This window comes from Cyanistes caeruleus, chromosome 4, assembly GCF_971803275.1.
Source record: "Cyanistes caeruleus chromosome 4, bCyaCae1.hap1.1, whole genome shotgun sequence".
Classification (NCBI taxonomy): domain Eukaryota; kingdom Metazoa; phylum Chordata; class Aves; order Passeriformes; family Paridae; genus Cyanistes; species Cyanistes caeruleus.
In genome coordinates, this window is record NC_141704.1 from 43,512,948 (window position 1) to 43,538,965 (window position 26,018).

Consider the following 26,018-nt stretch of genomic DNA (forward strand, 5'->3'; position numbering starts at 1 on the left):
GAGAAGAAAATGGAAAAGGCTGCTTTTCTTGAATTTTCCTTAAAATATATATACACACCTGCACAATTAAAAGGCAGGTGTTTCTATGAGAAGTAGAATTAATCAACTGTCAGTAGCCCAACTAAAATATCTATGAGAAAAAAGGAGGAAGATACCACCATAGAGCAGCTTCATAATTTTTACTAAAACTTATTTTGGCAGTGTCAAGATCATTATCTTTTAATTTTTTCAGGCTTTTAATACAGGCTCACTACGATGTAAATATTAAAGATTATGATGGCTGGACACCACTTCATGCTGCTGCTCACTGGGGTAAAGAAGAAGCATGTCGCATTTTAGTGGAAAACCTATGTGATATGGAGGCTGTCAACAAAGTGGTAGGATTTTTATGTAATCCTTGTCAAGATACAAAGTTCTGGTCTCTAAAGTGACTTTAGAAGCCAGGGTAAGAAAAGTGATGATAAACTGCTGTTTACTGTACGTGGAGCTTTATATAATGCATGTGTTGTCAAACCAGCATGGTTGTGTTCAGCACTAAATTCTCTGATTGTCTAAATTAATTTCTAGGCCAACTTTATGCTTTGTTCTTTTATTAAATGGTCCATTCAATCTTTGACATGGAAATTCACAATTGAAAGAGTTTGTTGACATTTCAGAGGTACAAAAATAGTGGCTTGATGGATTGCATTCAAGCTTTCGTTTGATCTCTCAAGATGATGATGATGCCTTTGGGTAGTGTTTTAACTCGTAAAATCAGTTTGTGTTAGTATATTAAAGAGTTGTCACTATATTATGATGATTTGGGTGTTTTGGAAGAAACTTGTAGGTAACTCTGGACCCCCTAGACATAACCTGAATGCTTCCTAAGCTCTATTTCTTTGGCTTTTATGCAATGGCCTGTGTAGTTTGCTGATCTTGTTCCCAATAGACATAAATATGTTCATGAGTTCACATAACCATCAAAAGGACCCAGACCTTTTCATTCAGCCATGTAAGTGCTGAGCTCTCATTCTTTTCCTCATAGTGTGTTTTACAGATAGATTCTGTTCAGCTTCCAATTTATGTTAGATTTTTTACTGGGGTTGTGAAAATGTGGATGTTACACACTAGAGAGCTCTCCCATAACCATATGTTCAAGTCCACTGGATGAGAATAAGAAAAAAGGAGGCATAGAGAGATGTCAGTGGTGTCTTTTTTTGGTATACGGACTTGTCTCTGCAAGCTAGGAAAGTCTTGCCTGTTTTTAAGTAAGCTAGTAAGCATTTTTGCTTTTGGAGAGGGATTGAAACCTCTGGATTTGGTTTTGGTTGTATGTGCTTAGCATCTCAGAGAACTTGGCCACCTGACTTCAGGTATCAACTGTTGCAGATTTGGGTTTAAGGTGTAACCTTCCAGCTGCTACAGTTTTCTGCAAAGTGACTTTTTGTGGTTATAGTGGATCTAATTACCATGTAATAGCTACCTAAAAATAGAAGGCCACATTAAAAACTGTAGTTATAATGCAAGTATAAGCTTGTGGTAATAGTTCATATGGCAGAAGACCTCAAGTTGTTTTGGCTAATGCTTGTTAAAAGGTGCACATGCTTCTGCTGTATGATCAGAATTAGCAGTTTAAAGGTTCATCCTTTCTAACCAGTTAAAAGTCTTCGCAGTGTAATTAGGAGGAAGTTTGCCTTTAGTTTTGAGAAACTGAAATCAGCGCAGACAAACAAGAACAGCTTTCATTATTTTTATAAGCTGCTGTGGCCACTTTTAAATGACAGCTCTGTTTTTATTACTGGTTATTGTATAGAAGTACTTCTAGTTTGGTCTTGTCATGATCTCCCAGCATCTCAGTAAGTCCACCCAGCATGTTGATGCAGCTGCATTTATGCCAGTGAATATGGGACTTTGGCTAGATTCCAGCCTTCAAGTATATGTCCCATGGAAATCATACACTAAGGAGAAATAACAAGTGGTCATAGCAGATCTTCTATAAAGTAAAGCGTAAACTGTAGTTTTGCTGTAAAATGTGAATGTGTGACTACTTAAATTTGTTATCATTAACTCCCTCAAATCATTTAAACTTAAAAAATCAAGCCATATGTCTAGTCTAAGATGAGCAGGATACTGAACTGCTCAGGATCCATCCATTCAACTGCCATTGTGAACAGTTATTTGGCACTAATACTGTGAGATTATATTCATCAATCTACTTTCCATTCATAGTGTTCTTTTTTCCCTCAAACAACATAAAATTTTATTGTCGTATCTTTATCACTTAAAAATGTGTTTACTCATCAGGTATAAATATTTTTGTTTGAATTCCACCCTGCCCCCCCACCCCCCAAAAAAAAGGAATATTGCAAAATTGTTTTTAAGTACTGACAGACTAACAGTTTGCAGTAGAGCTTGATTCATATTTTCCAAATTGTCTCTCTAAATGTTCTGCTTAACCTGCATCATCATATGATGAGAAGACATCGTAGTCTGATACATTTAAATTCTGTTGTACAATTATGGTGTTTTACTTCTTCTCCAGGGTCAGACAGCATTTGATGTGGCAGATGAAGATATTCTAGGATATTTAGAAGAGTTACAAAAGAAACAGAATCTGGTAGGCCTTGTTCATATATATATATATTTTTATGCCCTTACTTGGTCACCTATGGTGATCAAAAAACCCTTGAAGAAAAAAGGCGATCTACGACTTGTCTTGTCTGGTGGGTATTTTATGATCTGAAGTATCAACAATGAGCATCTTACTTGGAATAACAGTTTCTAAGATTTTTAGGGATTTGAACATTCATACTTTGAAAGTTTATACACATTCTAGTGTTTGTAATATTTAGAGATTCCTCTCCATTTGTAATTTTGTCATACTGCTGCCATTCTAACAATTAAACTGCACCATTCTGTGTTTTGAAGCTTCATAGTGAAAAACGTGAAAAGAAGTCTCCCCTAATTGAATCCACAGCCAACATGGATAATAATCAGACACAGAAAACATTTAAAAAGTAAGTAAAAATAGGAAAAATTATGAAGTCTTTAAAAAGATGACTTTACAAGCTGTCACGAAGTCCTACTTAACAGGCTTTAGTAAACTCTTCAGTACTTAATAAATACTTCTCTTTTCAAACTCAGTAAGGAGACACTGATTATGGAGCAAGAAAAGAATGCATCTAGCATAGAGTCTCTGGAGCAAGAGAAAGCAGATGAAGAAGAAGAAGGAAAGAAGGATGAGTCCAGTTGTTCTAGTGAGGAGGAAGAGGATGATGACTCAGAATCTGAAGCAGAGACAGGTATGTTATTTGGAGCATTGCCTTTCATTAAATATTTACTTTATAAATTTACTTATTTAATATCACTTGATACAGAGTTAAGTATGTTACATTTCATTTATTTTTCTATATTTCACTGTCTCCTGTTATTTTAAAGTAAGTTTATATGTGTCTAAAGTCAAGTCATAACAGACATATCAAATGGCTCTCTTTACTGGTAGCTACTTAGGTTAAAGCTATTAACCAGCTTACTTGATTGGCTGCTTAACAAATTGATGCTTTTAATTAGATAGATAAAATAATATAAGCCTGAAGTAGCATGTCAGAAACATTGAAAAAGTTAGAAGATCAAATTAGAGAGGAAGACTCCTTAGCAGTATTTGCTTGTGAAACTGGTATAGAGATTGGATCAGCAAAATTGCAGACATTCTCATTTATTCTTATCATCTTGAAGTAATTACTAATTAATCTGGTTCAGTTATTCATTAAGTAGTCATGCATATATTTTCTGTGTGTGCTGGGATAAACTTTTAAAGGTATTATTTTAATAATAACTGTTGCTTCATATGTAACTTAAGTTCAAGAGACTTGTTCTTTGAAAAGTTTTGCATTGTATGCAAAGTTGTATGCATATTACTCTCTATTTCTCTCTATTTCTCTCTTGAGAAATGGAATTAGTGGGTTGTTTTTTTCTTGAACAATTATCAGAGTAGCAAGTACCGATACAAGAACATCATATTATCTTTTCCTTTCAAACCAGAAAACAAGTGTCTTGCAATAAGTGTTTAAAGATGTATGTTCAATCCTAGTAAAGAATTTTAGAATTGCAGTGCAGCAGTACAACACATAGATATGGATGACATTAGAAATAGCTTGTTAATATTTTGTACTTAAACTTTTTAAAATAAGTAACACTTTTTGGTGAACTGTCAGCTTTCATTTTAATAGATTCTAATTTCTTCACCTGGAAAGATAAGACTATGAGGGTATTTTAAAGCTAGCCAATCTATCATAAGCATTTAATGTAGATAGGAGTAAAAATAACTTACAAAACCAAACGTTCTATTATGGTTTAATTTGTTGGAATTTTTTTTTGTAGTTTGAAACAATCCAACATTTCATTATTATGCTTAAAAAAAGTGTCTGGCAATCTTTGTCGTTAGTCTTTTACCTTAGAGTACTTGCATCCATTATTTACTGCGCTTTGCTGAACTCAAACTACTTATAATATATAACATGTAGTAATTTCTCTGTCTCTGAGCTGACTGTAATGTCTGCTGAACTTTATGACTCTGGTAACTGTGTTCTCTTCATTGCCAGTAGTTTGTGCCAGGAAAATTTGACTGTGACACAAGAATTAATTTATGTAAACTTTGGGGGTTTTAATATCAACAAGGCTTTATCATACTTTATTTGGCAAGATACACTTTAAGCTTTTCCCTGTAGAGATACATCTCTTTAAGTTCCAAGATTTTACTTTTCCTTTTTTTACCATTATTCAGCTTAAGGTAGTGAAAGATTTTTCTAGTGAAAAATCCTATTATTATAAGGACCATTCTGGTTGTGAAATATTTTAATGCTGTTCAGTATTCTGAAGCACTGGAAATGGTGATTTTTAATATTTTAGGATAATTAAATGTTTTCCTATATTTTTGTTTCATTGGTTATGTGCGAATATAGGTTAAAAATAAATGCACTTCTGTCTGTAAGACCAAGAAGGGAAATATGAATATGAAAGTAGCTTCTTGCAAAGGACAGGGATACAAGATAAAAAATAAAATTTTCATCAGTTCAGGTTTTGTAACTTACCTTTTTTGATATACTTAATTTTTTAATTAGTCAGTATCAGCTCAGTCATGCATACAACTATGTTCTTATAGTTCTAGAAATAATTTAAGAATACAGTTGTGAAAAAATCCATTCTGATAAGTTCAGATGGAAAAATCCATCCCTCCTGATAACTTCTGTATATTTTAAAGATATTTTTTACCTAAAAATTTCTATCCAATCTGCCTGTGCATCATCTCAAATCATACTGTCAGTCCCACATTGCCTTGTTCAGCTTTTTATCACCAAGAATTTTACCACCACTTTTTTTCACTTGTGTTTAAAAAGAACTTTCTATCAAGTGCCATTGGTCATGTAAGCTGTTTATATTTGTATTTGTTTACTACATAACTAACATTCAAAACACCTATTCAGCTATGTCCATAACTAAAACAAGTGTGTAACTGCAATACCATGGATTACACAATTTCTAATTGTAGATTAGTACTTTGTTGAATTTAAATGTTAGTTGTGAGAGCACTTCATGAAATCCTTGCATACTTTCTAATTTAATTACTTCTAGGCTGTATGGTCACGTAGATGGAAAGATATATTTACAGTAGGGCCAAAACCAGTAGGGATGGAACCCCTTGTTGCTTCATACTGCACTAATAAATAGGAGGCAACATCTGAGCCCAAAGAATGTGCAGTTTGAATATGTGAAACAGAAGCAAAGTGTAACATTATGAAGCTCAAGCAAAAGCAGTGACAGCAGTTGTTGTATATCAATCATGGCGTTTTCTGTGTATTTGTGTAAGAAGGGTTGAGGTTCATAAACCGTAGACAGAGGAAAGAATTTGAACAAAGCAGGAGAGAGTAGATAGGTAGACAGAGAAATGTAGATAAGAAAAACAAGGGACAAAGAAGGAATGAAGCAAATGGAAAATTGATGTTCTGGAAGGGCAAGTCCCTGCCACAGCTCATTCTGGTGACTAGAATTCCTCATGGAGTTCTCTGCACAGTTAAATATTTCTTTGAACTCAAACACGCATAGTTATCAGAGAATAAATGTTTCACTTTGAATTGGCACCTGCCTTCTGTAATTTGAATTAACTATTACAGAATCAAAAGATAGTCAGGGTAGGAAGGGAGCTCTGGAAATCATCAAGTCCAACTTCCCCTGCCAAGGCAGGGTGACCTAAAGCAGGTTACATGAAAAAGCATCCAGGTGGGTTTTGAATGTCTCCAGAGAGGGAGATTCCACAACCTCTCTGGGTGGCCTCTTCCGGTGCTCTGCCACCCTCGGTGTTCTTCCTCATGTTGAGGTGGAACTTCCTGTATTTTAGTTTATGATATTGCTCCTTCTCCTGTTGCTGGACACCACCAAAAAGAGTCTGGCACCATCCTCAACACCTGCCTTTGAGATATTTATATGCATTGATGAGATCAGATGAGATGCTAACATATCTTCTACTGTTACAGTTTTTATAGTCATTAGCCAGCTACTAAAATACAGGCTGTGTGGGGAGACTGAAATCTGTCTCCAGAGGTTTCCAAGATGTGACTCATCAAAGCCCGAGCATCCTGATTCATAGGTAGTATTGACTCTCCTTTGAGCAGAAGGTTCAATTAGGTGATCTCCTGAGTCACTTAGAACCTGAATAGTTCTGTAGTTCTGTCTCTGGATCTCTAAGAGGTACCACTTGATCAATACAAAAAAATTGTTACTTGCACAATCTTTTAGAAAAAGAAGGTGGACCTAGCTAAGATATAAATTTCGAGTAAGGGAGAGAACACTGAGGAATAAATGGTAAAATACTGGTCATAAAGTTAACTGTCAAATTTGTTGGATAGAAATCCAGCTTGGTGTTGTAAAGGTGATGAAATTGTGAATGAAAAATGAAGATTAAAATCTTGTAAATATTTTGCAGATAAGACCAAAACCTTGGCAGCTAATAATGCAAATACCACAAGTACACAATCAGCATCAGTAGCTGTGATGGCGCCTTCAGTAGCTGGTGGCCAAGGGGCACCTACATCACCTGTTAAGAAGGTAAAAGAAAACACCTTTTTATTTTCTATGATATGGTATTCTTATGGTTTTATATTTCTTTTTTTCCATGTAAGTATATATTTTTTTATTCTACTGTTAGTAGATTTGTTTAAGTGGTGAATTGATAAAAATATGCGTAGATCCTTAAAATACTTTCTGATCTTCCCCAGAAACTGGTTTTTTTTAAAAATTTTCAATGGCTTTAATTCTGAACATGGACCTAAAATACAGAACTATGAAATAGCTGAATGTAAAATCCTTCTAAAAAAAGAAAAATTCTGTTGCACAGTGTGTGGAGTTCTTGTTTTTTCTGAAGCTAAACTTCATCTTTTGAAAGTCTTTTCTATGTCAGACTCCTCCAGAATTTCTAGAAGCTGCAGTTCTAGTGTCTCTCTGTGCCTGTATTTCTGATGCACTTAATTCAAGGGAGGCAGGAATGACTGTGTGACTTTCAGGAGTCCCTTGAAATATTCAGCTAGAATATTTCTATCTAGCTTTGGCATAGAAATCAGAAATGATACCTGAAAAAAAAAGCAGAAAGTTATGTGGGTCTCATCCATGTTTTAATATGGTTAAGACCTCATGGAAGAGCTAAATAATAGGGACACATGATTTATTCAATGCACAGCTCAAATCCACACCTAGCAAAGCCATATTGCATGCTGGAAGCTTTTACAGCTTGTAACTTTGCAGGAAAAGTTAATTTGGATAAACTTTAGTTTTACTTGGCAAGATAGATATGCTTGGGGAAAAAAATTACAGTAGATAATGCATAGCCAGACTTGTAGAATATCAGAGCAAACTGGATAGTAAGCCAGTAAATCTTCATTTGTCATTCATTACAGCTTTTCTATATATATCATCATCAAAATGTAACCATCTACTGATGCATCTGAAAAGCATGTTCAGGAGAAATGGTAACCATGATAAATTGCAGCCACAGTAGAGAAAAGACAAAGTACTAGGAGAATAGTATAAAGTGTATTTTGCTCCCGGGAGCTTACTGGGGTTAGACTTCCACATTCACAGTAGAATCTAATAGCGATTCATCTTACAAAGCATACTTTAATGTAACAGGTGCATGTTTAATTTAATTTAATTGATCAGATTTAATGATATGGGGGTATATTTTCATAAGAGAGGAAATAAGCTTGATTTTAAGCTAAGTTACAACCTTTTACAAATCATCAATACACTTCTAATTTTGTTATGCAGAAATTAATGTTTTATATTTTGGTCTTCCAGGTAAAAAGTGCAGGCTAAAAGTGTAGTTATTTTCCTATTATTATGTGAAAAGCTTAGGGCCTTCTGTAGATACAAAATAAATGCACATTATATCAAAATTATTATTTTGTAACATAGCAGGTAGCTGTGATCTAAAGGAGCAGTTACAGCTTCTATCAGTAAACAAAAATGCTTTAAACTGGTTTTACCAGTAAAGGTAAAGCAGCACTCTGTGTGTGATCTTGGACCTATGCTTGCACCTGCCTTTTTAGGTATGCAGCATGTGAACAGCTGTAGCTGCACTTCTGCTTTTACATCATAGATGGCAAAACCAAGGGGTGCAGATGCAGTATTCTAAGCTATAAGTCAGGTTTCCTTCAGTCTGCACTGCTTTCAGTAATGCTGCTCTCTGGCTGCAGGTACTGAAGGTAAGGCAAGTTTGGGAGGGATAGCTACACTAGCATGGGATGTGATTGAGGGATGTGAATGATCCATGGTAAGTAGATAAGGGGTATGTATGTTAGTGTGAATCTTCCATTATTATCAACAGTGTGAGGATTTAGGCCATGGACCTTGTAAGGTCAAAGATTTTGTTGTTCTTTTCTATGCAAGCTGTAATACTGTCTCTGAATGAGCTAAACATGCTGTGTTATGTTTGGTTGTAATCTGTTACTAAGGCTTTAAGTGTCTTACTGCTTTTTTGGTATTTTGTGTTGTAATGAAGAGTTACTTATTGCAAACCTAGGAACAAACTGTAGGGTGTTAAAACAACCTTTTGTTTCTATTTTCCTTCCTTTCAATCTTCATCTTTGTCTTGTCTTAATTGGCTTTAGTATGATTTCATTCCTCCTATCATGCCTGTCGTGGAGTCAGTAGATCCTGCATCATGGAGGCAGGGCTTGCGCAAAACTGGCATTGTTCTTGTGCCCAATAAGGGTGAAAAATCTATGGTGAGGTTCTTGTGTGCACAGGTTTATGTACAGGTTGCAAAATAACATATTTAATCAAAATGTTAATACCGGATTTGCATGTTTCTAAGTTATTATCTCAAGTTCACAGCGTGTATTACAAAGTGTGGGTTTTTGTAAGCTAACTTTATAGCAGTGGTATTCCTTGACCAGTCTTACATTTCTGATCTCATTGACTAATTCAAGAGAAAAGTGCATAGGTTGCTTCTCACTACAACTTCCCTATGAGTTCAGCACTTACGATTATTAAAAACAGTTCTCAAATCTTTGCAAAGAGCATGAATTACCATGTATAGCGTAAGTTAATAAAGTAAATTCATTTTCATGTGTTTTATAGTTTCCAACATCTACAACCAAGGTTTCTCCCAAAGATGAAGAGAGGAAAGATGAATCTCCTGCTTCATGGAGGTTGGGTCTTAGAAAAACTGGTAGTTATGGTGCACTTGCAGAGATTACTGCTTCTAAAGAAGCACAGAAAGAAAAGGACTCTGCAGGTGTTATGCGTTCTGCATCAAGTCCTAGACTTTCCTCTTCACTGGACAACAAAGAAAAGGTAATCATTTACAGGGTGAAACAACATTTTGAGGAATTCATATACATTTCTTAGTATAGATGTTAATGATGTATTATAGGAGTCAGATTGTAGTACACATCTGTTCTTTACTACTGCTGTTAAATTACAGAGCTTCTTTGTAGTATCACTCAAAGTGTAATATACTCCTTCAGTGTCTGGTAATTATTCAGTGTCTGGTAATAATTAAATGCTGGAATTTAATTCCTTTTTAGGACTTGCAAAGGTAGTAGTCATTTTTACAGTTTAAGGACATCAGAGATTTGATAGCTTTTGCATCACTTGGAGAGTGATGCTAAAAGAATCTTCTAAATTATAGAAGTCTCTTTTGTATTCATTTTCATTTTGTAGTGATTTTTTATTTTCGAAAATTGGTTCTGTAACCTATGGCTAAACTAAACCAAGTGTTCAGGTAGCTGAACAAAATAGAACTTGTGGTTGCATAGAATGAAATACAAATGTTTATACAATTTAAATATTAAGAATGATAATGTACTGTATTACATAAAAATATTGAACCAGTTGCTTTCAGGAATCACTTTTGGAATTGTATTTCAGCAAAGCAGGAAGAAGAGAAGTAAGTCATTATCATCACTAGAATGGAAACATTCACAGTTTCCTTTTCCTGTTGTGGTCTTTTATGATACTTAACTAAGGCTTAAAACTCATTTGTGTAATCAGGTCACAATAAATATGGCTGGAGTTGGCATAATGATGATTTTCCAGACAAGATAATTAATAATAGTAACAATTAACAAAAAACTGATGTCTTTCAGGAGAAAGATGGAAAAGGAACTCGACTTGCATATGTTGCACCTACAATACCAAGACGGCTGGCCAGTACCTCTGACATTGATGAAAAAGAAAACAGGTGAATCTGAAGTTATATATTTTTTTAATATAAAATTTAAATAAGATTTTAAAGTGACTGACAAAGTTACATGTTTAAAAATAGTGCTAATTTATAGCACTATCTGCCTGTTCAGCTTATGCTAATTCATATGGCAGTCCACTTCCTGAATGTTTTTGATCTTGTAAATTATAATAAGCTTTTCTAGAGTCCAAATTATTCTAAGACAAGAGGAGAACTCAGTGAAGAGTGTTGTCTTCTTGAGAAAGAAAATAAAATTCAAAATATGAAGTCCTAAACTTTTAAGCTACTGAAGGGTGCTAAAATTTTACTGCTTTGTCTTGAGTGACAAAGTGCTGCTACTGGGCTACATTATTACTTTGATAAAATGTGTGTTTATTATGGACTTCACTAAAAATGATTTTGTGCAGCAGCAATACAGGAATCATAGGTTAGATAAGCTTTTCCTGTTCACATGTTGACCTTTCGTTATCTTTTGGAGATTTTTATTTTATTTGCTGCTATTGCTTCTGTAGCTTTCAGAATAAAAGAAACAAATAGTTAGGTGAATAGGCTTGATACCTGTTAGGATTTGGGGTACCTACATAGCATATTTACATAGTCAGAACCTTCCTATTTTTCACTTCTCCTTTACTGAGGTTCTACAGAGATGTTTTCTGCAGTTACTGTAGAATGCATAGTACAAGATGTAGAGGTCTCCATAATGCCTTGGTTGGATCATATCTAGACGGATGAATGCTGGATGACCTGAACTGTCATCCATGAAAGTCCTTTGATTGCTCAAAATGTGCTGTTGTAATCCTTGTCTGTGAGACTGATAGTCTTTTTATACCTGAAGAGGAATGTCTTTGTTGCTGTTCTTGAGAACTGTTTGTTTCAATGCAAACACAAGATAAATATTACTTTTTCTCACGCTTGCAGGAAGTTGCTTAAGTTTAGTCTCTAGGTGACAAATTCTGTTTCAAAACAGAATTTCAGATATTTCAGGGATATTTCAGATCTCACACTTCCCTAAAGTTCAGTGTAATTTATTAGCATTTCTCATTTTACATGGCCAGATAGTTTTTAATCTGTGTTTCTCTAAGAGAGAAATTTTGAGTTTCTGTTTGTGCTGTCATAATCTCGACTGCTATATTCTTTGAGACCTAATTTGTCAATTTTGGTTTGTTTATAGAGAGATTATTATTGTTTCATTCTTGGGGATTTTTTTAATACTTCTTCTAAAAAGCTCTTGTTCTCCAAAAGTGTCTTAACTAGATGGTACCTTAAGATTGGAATAAATATTTCATTCAGTTTTATTCCTTAGAAGCTGTTATTGCTTGCAACAAAGAGATTAAGTCTTTCTTAAGTGTTGAAGTCTATTTGTGTCCTTGATGTGCCAGTCTTGATTTATTCACAGACAACGTTCTAAAAGTGGTTATCAGCAATAGTATAGTTTTCCTCATAGGCATGGGATTAACTGCAGTCACCAGTCTTGTTAGTCCTAGTGCTCATCACTATAACTGATCTTGTGAGAACTTCCTGTACACCTTGTTGTACCATAGATGAAGCCTGCTTTTAGACATCAATACTTTGCCTACTGTATGATATGGCAGACAATCCAGCCTGCCTAAAGCCATAAGAGGTTTTTGACATTTATTCTGACCTTGTTTGCATGAAGAATTTAACCAGCTGCCCCACAGGTACCTTAATAAATTATTAGGGTCTCTGCCTTTGTCAAAAGTCTTTGTCCTTGTTGCTTAGCTTAATGCCCTGTTCTTGTTCTACATAACACCTCCTTGCCTTGTGAATCAGTGCTGTAGCATAATCCTAGCTAACATCCTGTGTGAGTGATGGAAATGACTTCAAGATGAATCCCAGCTGGGCTCTTAGACTAACAAATCTCAGACATCCAGCCTCAGTTGAGTAGCCAGTGCTACAGCAAAAGTATAGTAGTGTCTTGGCAAAGTGAAACCTTGAGTTTATGAGAAATTGTCATGCAGCAGGACCTTTCTGTGGTAGATGATATCTCAGAATTTGTGTTTCTCTCAGCTGGTAAAAACAGCACTACATTTTATGGTCTATGTTTTACCATTTTCTAATGTTTCCAGCTTCAGAAGTGCCAACATACATTTTCATGCAAAAAGAGGTTATTATGGCCATTATGATGGCCAAAGGAATCTGAACATAAAAATATATTTTTTCAAAGTTTTATTTTATTTTGTCTTGTACACCTGATTGTCTTATATATAATTTTGTGGAAGACATGTTTTATTCTTCCTACTGGCTGAACTTCAGATCTTGAGCTGATATTTTTATTAGAAATTCAGTTTTTGCATGTCAGTTTAAGGGATAGTTTTTATAAGCAGATTTTTGCAAGGTTATTCCTTGCTTCTATAAACTGCAACAGCAGTCTGGAAATTCCTTATGACTGAAGTCATGTCAGCTAGTGATACATGTCAGACCCCTCAGGAATGGCTACTGCAAGTCTAGTTACACTGGTTTTGCAGTATCATGAGTTCTAAAGGCTTGTCAGCTTTTAAACTTCTTATAACATCAAAGAAGGAAAAATTCCATCAAATCAGCTATTAAAAACCCCAAGTAGATTGGATAATCTCAGGAGCAAACAGAAAAACATCGTGTTGCTTTTTTGAGAAAAACAAAGCCAGCAATGACCACAGATAAAAGCCAACAATTGATTTCATGTTGATTAAATCCTCTTTAGCAGTTTTCTTTTGATGCTGCTTTCTTTTTATGTTTCTAATTGTGTTAGTATGAATGTAGTATCTTTCCACAGAGGCTTTAAAATGACTGTCAATAAATGCAATTTTATTCCTTATTCAGTTATGTTTATTTTAAGTGTTATCCAGGATTTTAATTCAAAGCTCACATCCAGAACAGCCTTCTTTAATGTGAGTTTGCTAACCCAAAATCTTTTACAGGGATTCATCTGCTAGTTCAATACGTGGTGGCAGTTCCTACACCAGGAGAAAATGGGAAGAAGATGTCAAGAAAAACAGTTTGAATGAAGGTCCTACACCATTAAACACAAGTTATCAAAGAAGGTGTGGGATTTTCTTCTTTTTTTATTTTTTTATTTTTAAATCAAAATAGGCTTAAAAGTTAACAAGTACTGAATCATTTTGTAAGGACAGTATAAAATTGAATGCCGACAAATTGCCATGTTCATAATAATTGCAAAGTATATATTGCAATAGTTGTGCTGGTTTTAAACATGCAGTTGTACACTGATGCAGTGGTTGTGCTGATTTTGAACTATGTAATTAAAGTTAGATGCTTTCTTTTTCCTATTGTTTATTTCAGTTTGGGGCTCATTTGACTCTTTCCAGATGAGTTCAGTAGTCAAAAATAATTATTTTAAATGTTGTGATAGAAATAATGCTGCTTGCTATATGAAAAGGGGAAAACACTATCTCTTGAATTCTGGTTATTGCATGACAGTCTTGAGGTACTGGACTGCTGTCTTTAATTGTAAATTATAGCCATGCCTATGTTGAGTATCAGCATCACAGAATACATAAAATTCACTTGAATGTAAAGTAAATGATGAAAATATGAGAGTAGGTCTCATTATGCCAGTTCCTAACTTGCAGAATTTTCTCAGGAGGAATCATATAGTGCACATACATACATGATTAACTGTGTTGCATTGTGTAGGTTCAGTGTAGCTATTTGAATCAAATTCTTCCTTGTAATTAGTGGGGCAATAAATAGCTGAAATTAATAAATCAAAGGAAAGAGTCTAATAACTAAGCTGCATATTGGTACACATACTTAGCATTATTTTGAGTCTTGACATTGATATTATCAGTAACCAGGCTGTCTAATACAGAATAATGCATATTTATTTCTTGGAAACCACTGGTCTACTTTATAGCTTGAAGAGCAAGGGAAAAAACTGAGTGGGAGGTTATTCTTCCTGGGAATGATTAAAGATTTTTTTAAAATGGGGCAGTGTATTTAATTGCTTTCAAATTATAAGAGGAGTGATATTGATGACATTTTCTTTCCTGACAAGCTGTTCAGTAAGGTTCTGCATTTTCTGAGGTATTCAGTGTGGGTGAAACAGCAGTTTAAAAATGGGACATTGGGGGCCCTATATGAATACTTTAGTAGATGTGATCAAGACATTCTTACATAAACGAATGAGATTCCATTCTTTATCCTCTTTGGTGGAGAAATGGTCGGGACTAAGGGACACTTCTGCTGCCCTCCAAAGTCATAAATGAAAAGTCCTAGCCAAGGAAACAATGAAAAAACCACATCTTTTGCACCAGAAGTTTCCAAGACTCAACTGAGGCACAGAATACACGGGCAGAAATTCAATAGAGCATTCACAGCTTGGTGATATTTTAATGAGTAAATATAAGTAATAAATGCAACCATTGTACACGTCTCTCCTGCAGTGGCTCCTTTGGTAGAAGACAAGATGATTTGATAAGTTCTAATGTTCCAAGTACTGCATCAACGGTTACCTCTTCTGCTGGTCTTCAGAAAACGCTGCCTGCCAGCACAAACACTACTACGAAGAGTACAACGGGTTCTACTTCAGCAGGTGTACAAAGCAGGTAATGGCACCAGGACATTTTCTTCCTTTATTTTTTTTGTCAGGTCTACTGTGTGCTTATGTATGTGCATGCGTTCTTGTTTAGTAGATCCTGGGGCTCTGGATTTTTTCACTTTCCTGTTAAATTTGTTTTGATTTTATACAATTTGGCTCAAAAATTGTGAATGGCTTTCTACTGTAACAAGAAAGCCATGTTGATACCAAAGAATAAATCAAATGTTAGAAGGGTCTGAAGAATAAACGTTCAATTATTGTAAACTGGTAATTCTTAATTTATTCAATTTAATAGCTCAAGCTGAGCTTTCTCAGTTTGCTTCTTAAAAAAAAATCCATCCCTCAATTTACATGTTATTAGTTGTTTAGTAAAGTGCTTTCATTGTTTAGCTGTTTCCTTTTCTCTTTTTTTGTGTTGCTGCTTGTTATGCTGTAGTACCTCAAATCGTTTGTGGGCTGAGGATAGTACTGAGAAAGAAAAGGACAGTGTTCCTACAGCAGTGACCGTTCCTGTTGCACCATCTGTTGTAAATGCTGCAGCCACTACCACAGCCATGACTACAGCTACTTCTGGCACTGTGTCCTCAACATCAGAGGTCAGGGAGAGACGGAGGTGTGTAAAGGTCCTAAGAGTAACGTTGCTCTTACACAAAAGTTATACTTTTTTTTTATTATTTAAAGGAATGTGTTGGTACCGCAGAATCAAACAGTACAGTGTGTAAAGCAGTGTTGTTTTCTTGCTAAGTAGTGAAACAACTGATACCTCAGTTTATCTAAGAGCTTAGTACTAGTAGAGACTATATATGAAATTTCAACTTCAATGTTGTGTGTTTTTGTGGCTTTGGGTTCTCATATGGTATTTTCAAATTTGTATTTCTCTTAACAGATTAAATGAGTCCTCTTCAAAATACCGATAATGGGACTCTGTAAAAACACTGAATTCAAATAGTAATTAATTACTACAACTACATTGCTGCTGATTGAGATAGTGTGCCATTGGCAGTATGCTAATAAGTCATGGCATAGCATTTTTTCAATCATTTTGTATGCCTGACATTATTGAGAAGAGAGTATTGAACCCAACACATTCTGTTTAATTCATTGCATGATTTAGGATCTCTTCTACTTGAAAGTCATACAATTTTAAATGCAATGCTGTAAGAGATACTCAATATGAAGAATGAGTAAGAAGCTGATGTAAATCTTATTTTAAGAATATGGTGGTTTTTTCTGTTTACAGTTACATGAAGCATGGGTTAAGATTGGTGCATATTTATTTCCATGAAGGGTTATTTCCTTCTATTTATGGAAGCAAAAATAAGATTTCAAAATATTGTTAATTCTTCTTAGCTTTCCCTTGTTCTTCTTTTTCTGGGTATTTATAAATGTTTATTCTTTAACCCTCCTGCTAAAATGCAAGTTCAGATTTCTGTGTTGCTCCTGTAGTAGTTTCAAAATGTACTTTCTGTATCAGTGCCAGATATGTGTATCTCTGTATGTTCAGAGTTAATGAAGCTGTTCCTTATTGCAGAAGAAAATTGCATTCTTTTGGTTCAGTTAAGGCAGCAGCATTTTAAGATTCCTTATAGTGGCCTAGTTAGAGTACACTATTTTCTGTAGTCTTCCTTCCTACCCAAATGAGATGAAAAAACTTCTGTGATATGTAGATTATGTTTTTATTATTCCCTACCATTATTCAGTAAGGGTCCACATGTGCTAACTACTGTAGTCGGATCAGAACCTGCATTTTCCATAGTGAAATTTGAACTAAACCCCACAAATTTTAGAATTTGAACTACTCTGAATTACTTTTGAGAAAAAGGGCATTCCCTTCTTCTCAAAAGTAATTCAGAGTAGTTCAAATACTAAAATTCAAAAGCTATTTCAGTCTTATATCAGCTAGAAATGCAAGGAAAATTAGACTTAGGCTTTTGCTGTCTCGTTTGCTCTCACTAGTGTGTTTCTACTAATGTGCATATACTACATATGTTAAAGATACCTGCATTTGGCCTGAAACTCTGTGGTTTTCTCTGACTGGGCTTATTGTATAATATACTGTTGCAGATACTTTCTTGATGGCATATTAGTTTATCACTGAATCTTAGAAATCAAAATTTGAATAATTGCTGCATGCATTTGAGAATGTAGCGTGCTAAATATGAGCACAAGCATATCTATCTGTATATATACAGATAGATATATATATACGTGTATGTGTATCTACATATGTTTCTATGCACATGAAAAAATAAATGTATATGAACTACTACGTGCTATATATTTTCTTAAGTAATGAAGTTGGTTAATCTGTGTTTATAGACTGAAACTATGTTTAGAAAGTGTTTGGAAGAGTATTTCAAAGATATTTGAAAAGTAAAGGTATTATAAAATACTTTATTGTTGAAGCATGTAACAATGCAGTCTTTTAGAGTAGCTGAAGAAACTATATTCTTTATTTGATTTTTAGGATTGGTTTAGAGAAACAGGGAAGGAAATAACAAACTTGAGTCTCTAAGTCTTTGTATCATGAATAATACAGCATAGGTAGCTGTGTGTGGTGCATACAAGGGATGTTAGGGAAGAGTACTTTCTACTCTTGACTATAGCTGCAGTGTTCACCTGAAAAGTTGAGACTTTTTGTTTTCTCTCAGTGCAATTTAAAGTATTTCAGAATTATTGGAAGGTAGGTGTAGGTACAGCAGTTACGAAAAAGCAAGTTATGGGAAACAGTTTGTAGCAATTTTAAGCCCTAAAGATGACACCAGCTCTGCAGTCAAGCCCTCCTTAGTCAGTGGTGGTTCAGGTCAAGTTAATTAAAGCAGCCTCACAGGCAGCCTTTTCCTTATATGGATACAGCTAAAGTTTTTGGGAAATGGAAAGTCAATCAAAGTCAATCAAAAATGCTGTTGCAAGAGATCCAGATAAGGAAATCAAATTTACACAGTGCGGGTTTTTAAAGATGCACCATAAGATTAGAGTTCTTTCAACATTTTTAAGTATAGCAGTTAGTTGTAAGTATTTTAATGGGGTGGAGCATAGGTTGTAACCTCTAGGTCTGTGTAAATTAAGTTTTTTAACTCTTATGATTGTTTCAGAACTCTTTTTAGTATTGCTAAGGCCTACCAAATATATTATTAGGTGAGCAAACTGCTCTTCCCATACGTAAATTATTTAGGTGTTAATAGCTGATGGCATAATCACTAGATAATTACTGAATCTATAGCCAGTGATTCTTAACTAATGATATATAAAAAGAGACAGTCAGAAAATATTAGAGAATCTAATCTAAAGGAGCTCAGAGAAGTTTTAAGCAGCCTTTTAGCTACCTTTTGATTTCACGTTTTTAAAATCTTTTTTTTCACTTTCTTTCTAGTTTTTAGCCAATCCAAGGATTTAAAAACTGTGTGAAATTGTAGCAGCTTCCCAGAATATTCTGCCATAGAAAATCAACAAATGCATTAAAAACCTTTAAGTTCTTTTATTACGGGTTTACATACAAATATATGCATTTGTGCATGCATGTATCTCCTGTTGGTTTTTTAACCTGTTATTTGGAATAGAGAATTTCTTAAAAAGAGTCCAGACCTTGTATGTCTACTCTAGTAGCCTTTTGTCTTTGATTACAATTACCTGCTTGTTCTGCAGGACTTCTGTGGGTTTCATGAAGATTTATTTTTAAGCTCATTTTTTTCAAAGGGACTGGGATTACTCAAAGTGTGGATGATTCATGTGAAAATATGGTAACCACCTTCTCAGGGATTCTTAATTTCTGGTTAAATGGATGATATAATTAGAATTTCTGCATTAACAGTACATTTGTTTTTTTCTAAAAGCTTACAAGTTATGTTAAAAGTTAATACACACACATATTTGATGTATAAAGGTCTAACTGGCTGAATCTCTGAGGTCTCCTCCCCCTGTGTTAGTGAAATACTAAAAGAGCTGAAGTTCTATTTATAGAAAATGGTAAAAAGAAATCTAAATTAAGTAGGAAAACTGTATATTTTAATTGAGTTCTATGGCTGATGTCTTGATGAATAAGTAGATCAGTATGATATGGATGAAATGTCTAAAATGTAATCTGTCCTATATAGTTAAATATTTTCTTCTGACAGCCTTGGTTTCCTGTGCAAAAATTATCATGTGCTAATTTTGTCTGTAATTAACTCTTTAGATCATACCTCACTCCAGTACGGGATGAAGAGTCCGAGTCCCAAAGAAAAGCTAGATCCAGGCAAGCAAGACAGTCTAGAAGATCTACACAGGTATAGTATTACTAAAGCTTCTAGATTTTTCAAAACATACCCATAACATCATTCTTGAGAAACAGGCATAGCATATTGCATTTGCATCCATTTCTAATTATTTTTTTTCTGTGCATGAGCAATTGTAGATAATATAATTGAGCTGATCAACATATGGATGGCTAATAAGATTAATGACAAAGGAAAAATACTTTTAATCTAGTTTCTCTGGAGAGAGAAAAATACTAAAATAGAGTTTTTTGTTACATACTAATAATCAAGTATCTTAACTGCATGTCTCCTTGCAGCATTTCTCTCTCTTAGTTTACACACTGATATATTTGGAAGTTCTTCCCAGTTTTTATCCATCTTTTGTCAGCAACTATCACAATCCTCTCACAGGGACAAATGTGGCAATAGCAAAACAGAGTATCTCTAATGGTACTTGAATGCTCTTTGGCAGTGGAGCAACTGCCAACCACTGTCTGCTGGCAAACTGAGAATAATCAGCAAATAGTCCCTGAATAAAACAGCACTACCCTCTATACAGTGTACTCTAGAGAAATACTCTAGCCATTGTCCTTGCCTGTTTTTAGGCTCAGTCTGTAGCTACATTGCTTACCAATGTTGCATTCAAATCTTTTCAGTTTTAAACCCCTCAAATACTTCTAGTTAGCTGTCCTAATGAGAGGTCTGTGCTGCTTGATACAACTTCATCATACAGGAGTTATGTTTACTTCGTAGTACTAATTCAGAGCCCTGAAAGATAGTCAGAATACAGGCTAACTATTGCTGAATCTTTACAGTGATGAAGCTACCAGGAATTACTGGATTAAACTTTATCAACACTAAAAGCAATTAACTGCTCGGATGCAAAGTTGGCTTTGAGGAGTAGATTACAAAGTGTTTTGAGCAATGTCTCACTAAGATATGTAGCTGAAAAGCATAGTAGAGAAAACCTGTCTTCATAAAACTGTTTGCTTTCTGAGCTTATTTCAAAACTAGTTTTTAGCCTAAAAATAACAGGGGACTTTTTAGTGTTGCTGACCTAAAAATCCATTTGTAAGGAATTAATTTGTGAAGTCTCAACATTTCTGAAAATATTAGTATTAAATTTTTAGGGTTCTTTCAGAATGTTTAGTATGCTTACGATCATATTAAAAGCATCTGTTGGATTCTTAAATTATTTCTATAGGATCTTCTATGCAATCTCTATCTACTAGTTCAGCTAAAAATTGGCTTGCTGGGGAGTTTGTGGCAGATCACATTATAGCAAATACTTGCCACATATCAGAGGGATGTTTGCTTCCAAGATTCAAGAGGAAAGCTTTATAGATAGAATATATAGGTAACATTTATTTCTTAATAGATAGCTTTAACTTTCTTAAGTTGAATGTTTTCTTCAAAATACATGATCATCTATATTAATGTTATATTTAAGTGGTGTTTGCTGACTGCTGTTCTCACAGGGCGTAACACTGACAGATCTTCAAGAAGCTGAAAAAACTATAGGAAGAAGTCGCCCCACACGAACCAGAGAACAAGAAAATGAAGAAAAAGAAAAGGAAGAGAAAGAAAAACAGGACAAAGAAAAACAAGAAGAAAAGAAAGAATCTGAAACTAAAGACGATGATTATAGACAAAGATATTCCCGAACTGTTGAAGAGGTATTTTCATGATGAGTCTCTTTAGGTAGAGAAATTATATGAATCTTTACTCCAACAATATTATTTTAATTTTGGTACTACTGTAAGAATTATTTATATATAGTTAAATGTTTTCATATCCCATGGTTTGTATTTGTTTATCTTGGTAAATTAATTCTGACATTTTTCTGTTGAATAGCCATATCACCGCTATAGACCAACTTCAACTTCAACTTCTTCATCATCCACCTCTTCACTCTCCACCTCCACTAGCTCTCTATCAAGTTCAAGTCAGCTAAACAGACCAAACAGCCTTATAGGTATAACTTCTGCCTATTCTCGGAGTGGAACAAAGGAAAGTGAGAGAGGTAGGAGTACTGTTTATGCAGGGTTTTTTTGTTGTTTTAGTTGACAAAGGGCAGCTTACATTTCTAGCAGTATTTCAAAATAGGGTGAGATATGTAAGACCATTGGGGATGTACCTTGCTCAAATCTTCTGTAAGAAATTTCAGAACATTCATATAGAGAAGAAAAAAGATGTTCTGTATTTGGGGGTGTTTTGCCAGCCATTTGGGTTTTTTCCATTGTTGGGTCACAGATATTTCAAATACACCCCCATAAATTTTTCTTTAATTTCTGGTTTAACACAGCAGCTATAATAAAATACCATATTTCAAGGCATAAATACTTGCACGTATCGAGAAGGAATTTTACTTGATTAAATAATTGCTAAATAAATAGGGGTTTGTTTCAGTCCTTCCACACTGAAGGACTGAAATGACCCTTTATTTCTTTAAGGACCTCTCTGGGTTGCATGAGCAGCGGGAAAAGGAAAGGGGATGTTTCCCATCCTAGTTCAGATGTAACCAGTCTTCTGCATACTTCAGCTGGTTTATATAATCTTAAACTGATTATTACATGCATGATTCAAAGATCACAAAAAGGTTTTTCTCTGATCAGTCACAGAGATTTTGCCCTCATTTCACCTGTGAGTCACCTGCTGTAATTCTGAGAGATGTGTCTGATTCTTTGCCTGTCAAAGGAAGAGCCTGTTAACATACAGTGTGATCTCCTGCTCTTGGATTTGCTACAGTTGACTTGAGAGAAATACTTTAATTCAAGTTATTGATCAGTAACTTCACAGTAGGGTTACTGATGGAAATTGATAATTTTGTTCTACAGAGGGTCAGATAAAATGATCCAGTGATGAAATCTCCATGAACTATATAGCAGTATAGCCATGTTTTCTGAGGAAGTTACTGGAACTAGGCTTTATGGATATGCTTTCTGATTTTTTTCTCTTTGTCCTAAAATGAACTGAAATTTGGATTACAATTCTTTCATAATGCCTGCTTTCTGTAGGAAATCACTCTAGATTGATCTATGGAAAAGATTTTCATTGGTAAATACTAGCTACCACAGGTTCTATTTTTTTTCAAGTTATGATTTTTGGAGGAGAAATACACTACCATCTGAAAATCCAGTTTATTAAATTAGAAAAGGTGTATGTTCACCACAGATGTACTTTGCTTCTTTCCTATTTAATTCTTGCTTCACTCCTAAGTGTTTATTTACCTCTGAGGACTAATGTTGGTAGTTACTTATGATTAGTGATTCTTCTATCTGAACTCAATTCTGTGGTTTCTTTATTTAATTAAAGAACATCAGGCTGAACAGACTGCATGATAATAAGTAAAGAACTTAGGTTTTAGCAGGTTTATTTAATTTGTTTTTGCACAAATTACTTGTAAACAAATAGGGAGCAAGCACAATCCTGAGTTGTTACATCTATGTTGAATTGCAATTGCATTTGTTTTAAAGAAAAATAACATCTGTAATAATCTAATATAAGTGTAGGAGGTCCCAATTTTTTTTTCCATAGAGCAGAAATGAAGAGGACTGTGTTGAAAAGGAGGACTTCTAAAAATTGGGGGTTTTTTTCAGTACTGCATCCTAGATGTATGCTAAAACCAGCTTGTTTGATGAAAAATGAGACTCTTTTTTTTTTACTTTCATACATCTGCTGACACAGATGTTTCAATTATTACATGACAGTTTTGAAAACTGAATTGTAAGTCCAAGTTGTATTGTATTACTGTTACATTAACACATTTTATTTCAGTGACTGAGGTGAAATTAGTATTTACAGTATTTTAAAGCTATGTATTCTGGGGAGTGTTTATTACAGCAAACACTGTATGTGGCAAGAAGCTGTTCAGTGAATTTATTTCAGGTAAAAGGAATTTTTTGTGAGCATTTTAAACACTGAGAAGTATTTCAGAAAATTAGATTGTGCCATAATTCAGTGAATGAGAAAGTTGTTATTAACAGAAGGGGGCAAAAAAGAAGAGGAAAAGGAAGAAGATAAGTCACAGCCTAAGTCTATAAGGGAAAGAAGGAGACCAAGAGAAAAACGACGATCTACAGGAGTGTCTTTTTGGACTCAGGATGTAAGTAAACTCGTGGCAAAATGAAATGGGTATAGTGTACTCTTAAAATAGAGAATTGTTTAGAGTAATACAATATGTAATTAATTGTTCTAGAAAACGTTATGCTTTTCAATTTAAATATTTTTTGGTTTGATGTTTTCAGAAGCAAAATCAAAATAAAGTTTTTTTCAGTTGATACTGACAACAAAAATTCTAGAACACTGTAGTAACAGTAACTTAATAGGAATTAATCATAATTAAAGAAAATAAATAAATTCTTGAACAAATATTTTCTATTGCATGCATACCAAAGCTATAAAAAATGAGACACTTTATTTGCCACACTGCAGGTAGCTATGTACTTAGCAACTTAAAGAACTGCTGTCAGATTAGAAAGGCTATAGTTGATGTTTCAGACTATTCCTTTTCCCTTTTCTTTGTCATGGGATCCATATGTAATGTAAAAGTCAGATTTTCATGTATCAAATGCAAAATTGTTTCATCTCTTTCTGGTACTGAAAACATGTACCTGTTTGAGAATTTTCTTCATATATCCTGTGTATTCTCTGTGGAGTATTCTGCTGCTCTTACATTTTCCTACTCCAAGTGTAGAATGCATTAAAATCTTACCAAGCTTTCAACAGTTTAATTATTTTTTCTCTCCCCCCTTTCACCAGAGTGATGAAAATGAACAGGATCATCAATCTGATTCAGAAGAAGGAACAAATAAGAAAGAAACTCAGGTAATTCAAGAAAGATAATTTGTTCATTAACTTTTAACAGATACATTTTGATTGTAAAATTTTTGTTACACTTGAATTTATGTATCAACAGTGGCCATAACTGACCATTTTGTCTTCCATTCTGATTATGTAGATTAGATTTTTGCCACATAAGTCAGGGACATGATGCAGCAGGTTACTGGAGCAAGCATTCAGTTTGTACCCAGCAAAATCTTTATTTCACCCACATTGTTATTTTCAGATAAATTATGTCTAATTACTTATACACACTAATTAAAACCTTTGAAAATTAAACCCAGTGCTGTCATTATAATTAAAAAATAGTATGAGAAGCTAATTTAAGAAAACGCAGAAAGCTGAAGAGCACAATGTATGTAATTTCTTCAGTGAACAAAATGGTGTTCTGAATATCCTAAATGAGTATTATTAGTCTTGATAAAAAGTCAGTGGAAAACATATAATAGGCTTGATTTTTCCTTAAAAATAGAAAAGCGTAAAAACAGAATGGTATTTGACAGTGGGATGAAGAGGTATTAAAAGGGAATTAGTTACAAAAGCGAGGCTATAAGAAGAATGTATTTTTTGTACTTAAACTCTGGAGTAACACACTACAGAATCAGATTCATTACTTAGGAATAAAACTTAAGTGATACTTCTTTCCTTTTTTGTAAAAGCTTCCAGTACACATCTGTTAAACATTTTACTTAAGAGACTCATTCTGTGCCATTTTGATTCACTGTACTTTTTATTTCTGAGCCACATTAACATAACTGCATAGTCATATTTTGTTTCCTCCCAGTAGTACATATCATTATCCTTAGATCTGTAATTACTTCATATTCTCTTCTGTAAAGATTAATTTTGGTAGAACATGCTGCATGGTGCTTCTGATAGAATTAATAACATTACAGTGAAATAGTGCTAAATCAGCCCCAAAATTATGAATATTATTAGAAGGATGAGTGTGCTGGGCTGGACTGGTGGAGAAGTGTAGAATTGACTGACCAAGAGTTCATGGACAGGTGCACTTTTTGCTATGTGCCCAGGCCCAGAGAGTAGTGATGAATGAAATTCCATCCAGCTGGCGCCTGCTCATGAGTGAAATTCTCCACATTTGGGGCCAGTCCTGTTTACTACTTTAATCCATGACCTGGCTGAGGGGATCTTGAGTACCCTCAGTCACTTCACCAATGACAGAAAGTTGGGCAGGAGTGTTGATCTGCTGGAAGTCAGGAAGGCCCTGCAGAGGGATCTGGACAGGCTGGATCAATGGACTGAGGCCAGCTGGATGAGGTTCAACAAGGCCAAGTGCTGGGTCCTGCACTGGGGTCACAACAACCCCATGCAGTGCTACAGGCTGGGGACACAGTGCCTGGAAACTGCCCAAGGGATAAAGGAGCTGGGAGTGCTGGTGACAGTGCCTGAACATGAGCCAGCAGTGCCCAGGTGGCCCAGAAGGCCAATGCCATCCTGGCCTGGGTCAGCAATGGTGTGGCCAGCAGGAGCAGGGCAGGGATTGTCCCCTTATATTTGGCACTGGTGAGGCCACACCTTGTCTGGTTCTGGTTCCATGACTGCAAGAAAGACATTGAGGGGCTGGAAAATGCCCAGAGAAGGGCAACAAGGCTGGGGAGGGGTTTGGAGCACAAGTCCTACAAGGAGTGGCTGAGAGAGCTGGGGT

The 26,018-nt window shown here is 34.8% G+C and overlaps 1 protein-coding gene across 3 annotated transcripts in view; it reads left to right on the top strand.

Moving 5' to 3' along the window:
- The window catches only part of PPP1R12A (protein phosphatase 1 regulatory subunit 12A), a 112,166-nt gene that overhangs the window by 68,078 nt on the left and 18,070 nt on the right, over positions 1 to 26,018 (top strand). For all 3 annotated transcript variants that reach the window (XR_015285493.1, XR_015285492.1, XM_086884213.1), the window contains exons 5-19: positions 233 to 377; positions 2,522 to 2,596; positions 2,908 to 2,996; positions 3,124 to 3,281; positions 6,959 to 7,080; positions 9,610 to 9,825; positions 10,620 to 10,714; positions 13,636 to 13,758; positions 15,121 to 15,282; positions 15,712 to 15,888; positions 19,450 to 19,540; positions 20,989 to 21,186; positions 21,365 to 21,533; positions 23,497 to 23,615; positions 24,272 to 24,337. Coding sequence is in view for 1 of the 3 variants with exons in the window: in XM_086884213.1 (XP_086740339.1) it covers positions 233 to 377; positions 2,522 to 2,596; positions 2,908 to 2,996; positions 3,124 to 3,281; positions 6,959 to 7,080; positions 9,610 to 9,825; positions 10,620 to 10,714; positions 13,636 to 13,758; positions 15,121 to 15,282; positions 15,712 to 15,888; positions 19,450 to 19,540; positions 20,989 to 21,186; positions 21,365 to 21,533; positions 23,497 to 23,615; positions 24,272 to 24,337 (2,005 nt within the window). In the remaining 2 variants the exon portion in view is untranslated. The remainder of the gene's footprint in view (positions 1 to 232; positions 378 to 2,521; positions 2,597 to 2,907; positions 2,997 to 3,123; positions 3,282 to 6,958; positions 7,081 to 9,609; positions 9,826 to 10,619; positions 10,715 to 13,635; positions 13,759 to 15,120; positions 15,283 to 15,711; positions 15,889 to 19,449; positions 19,541 to 20,988; positions 21,187 to 21,364; positions 21,534 to 23,496; positions 23,616 to 24,271; positions 24,338 to 26,018) is intronic.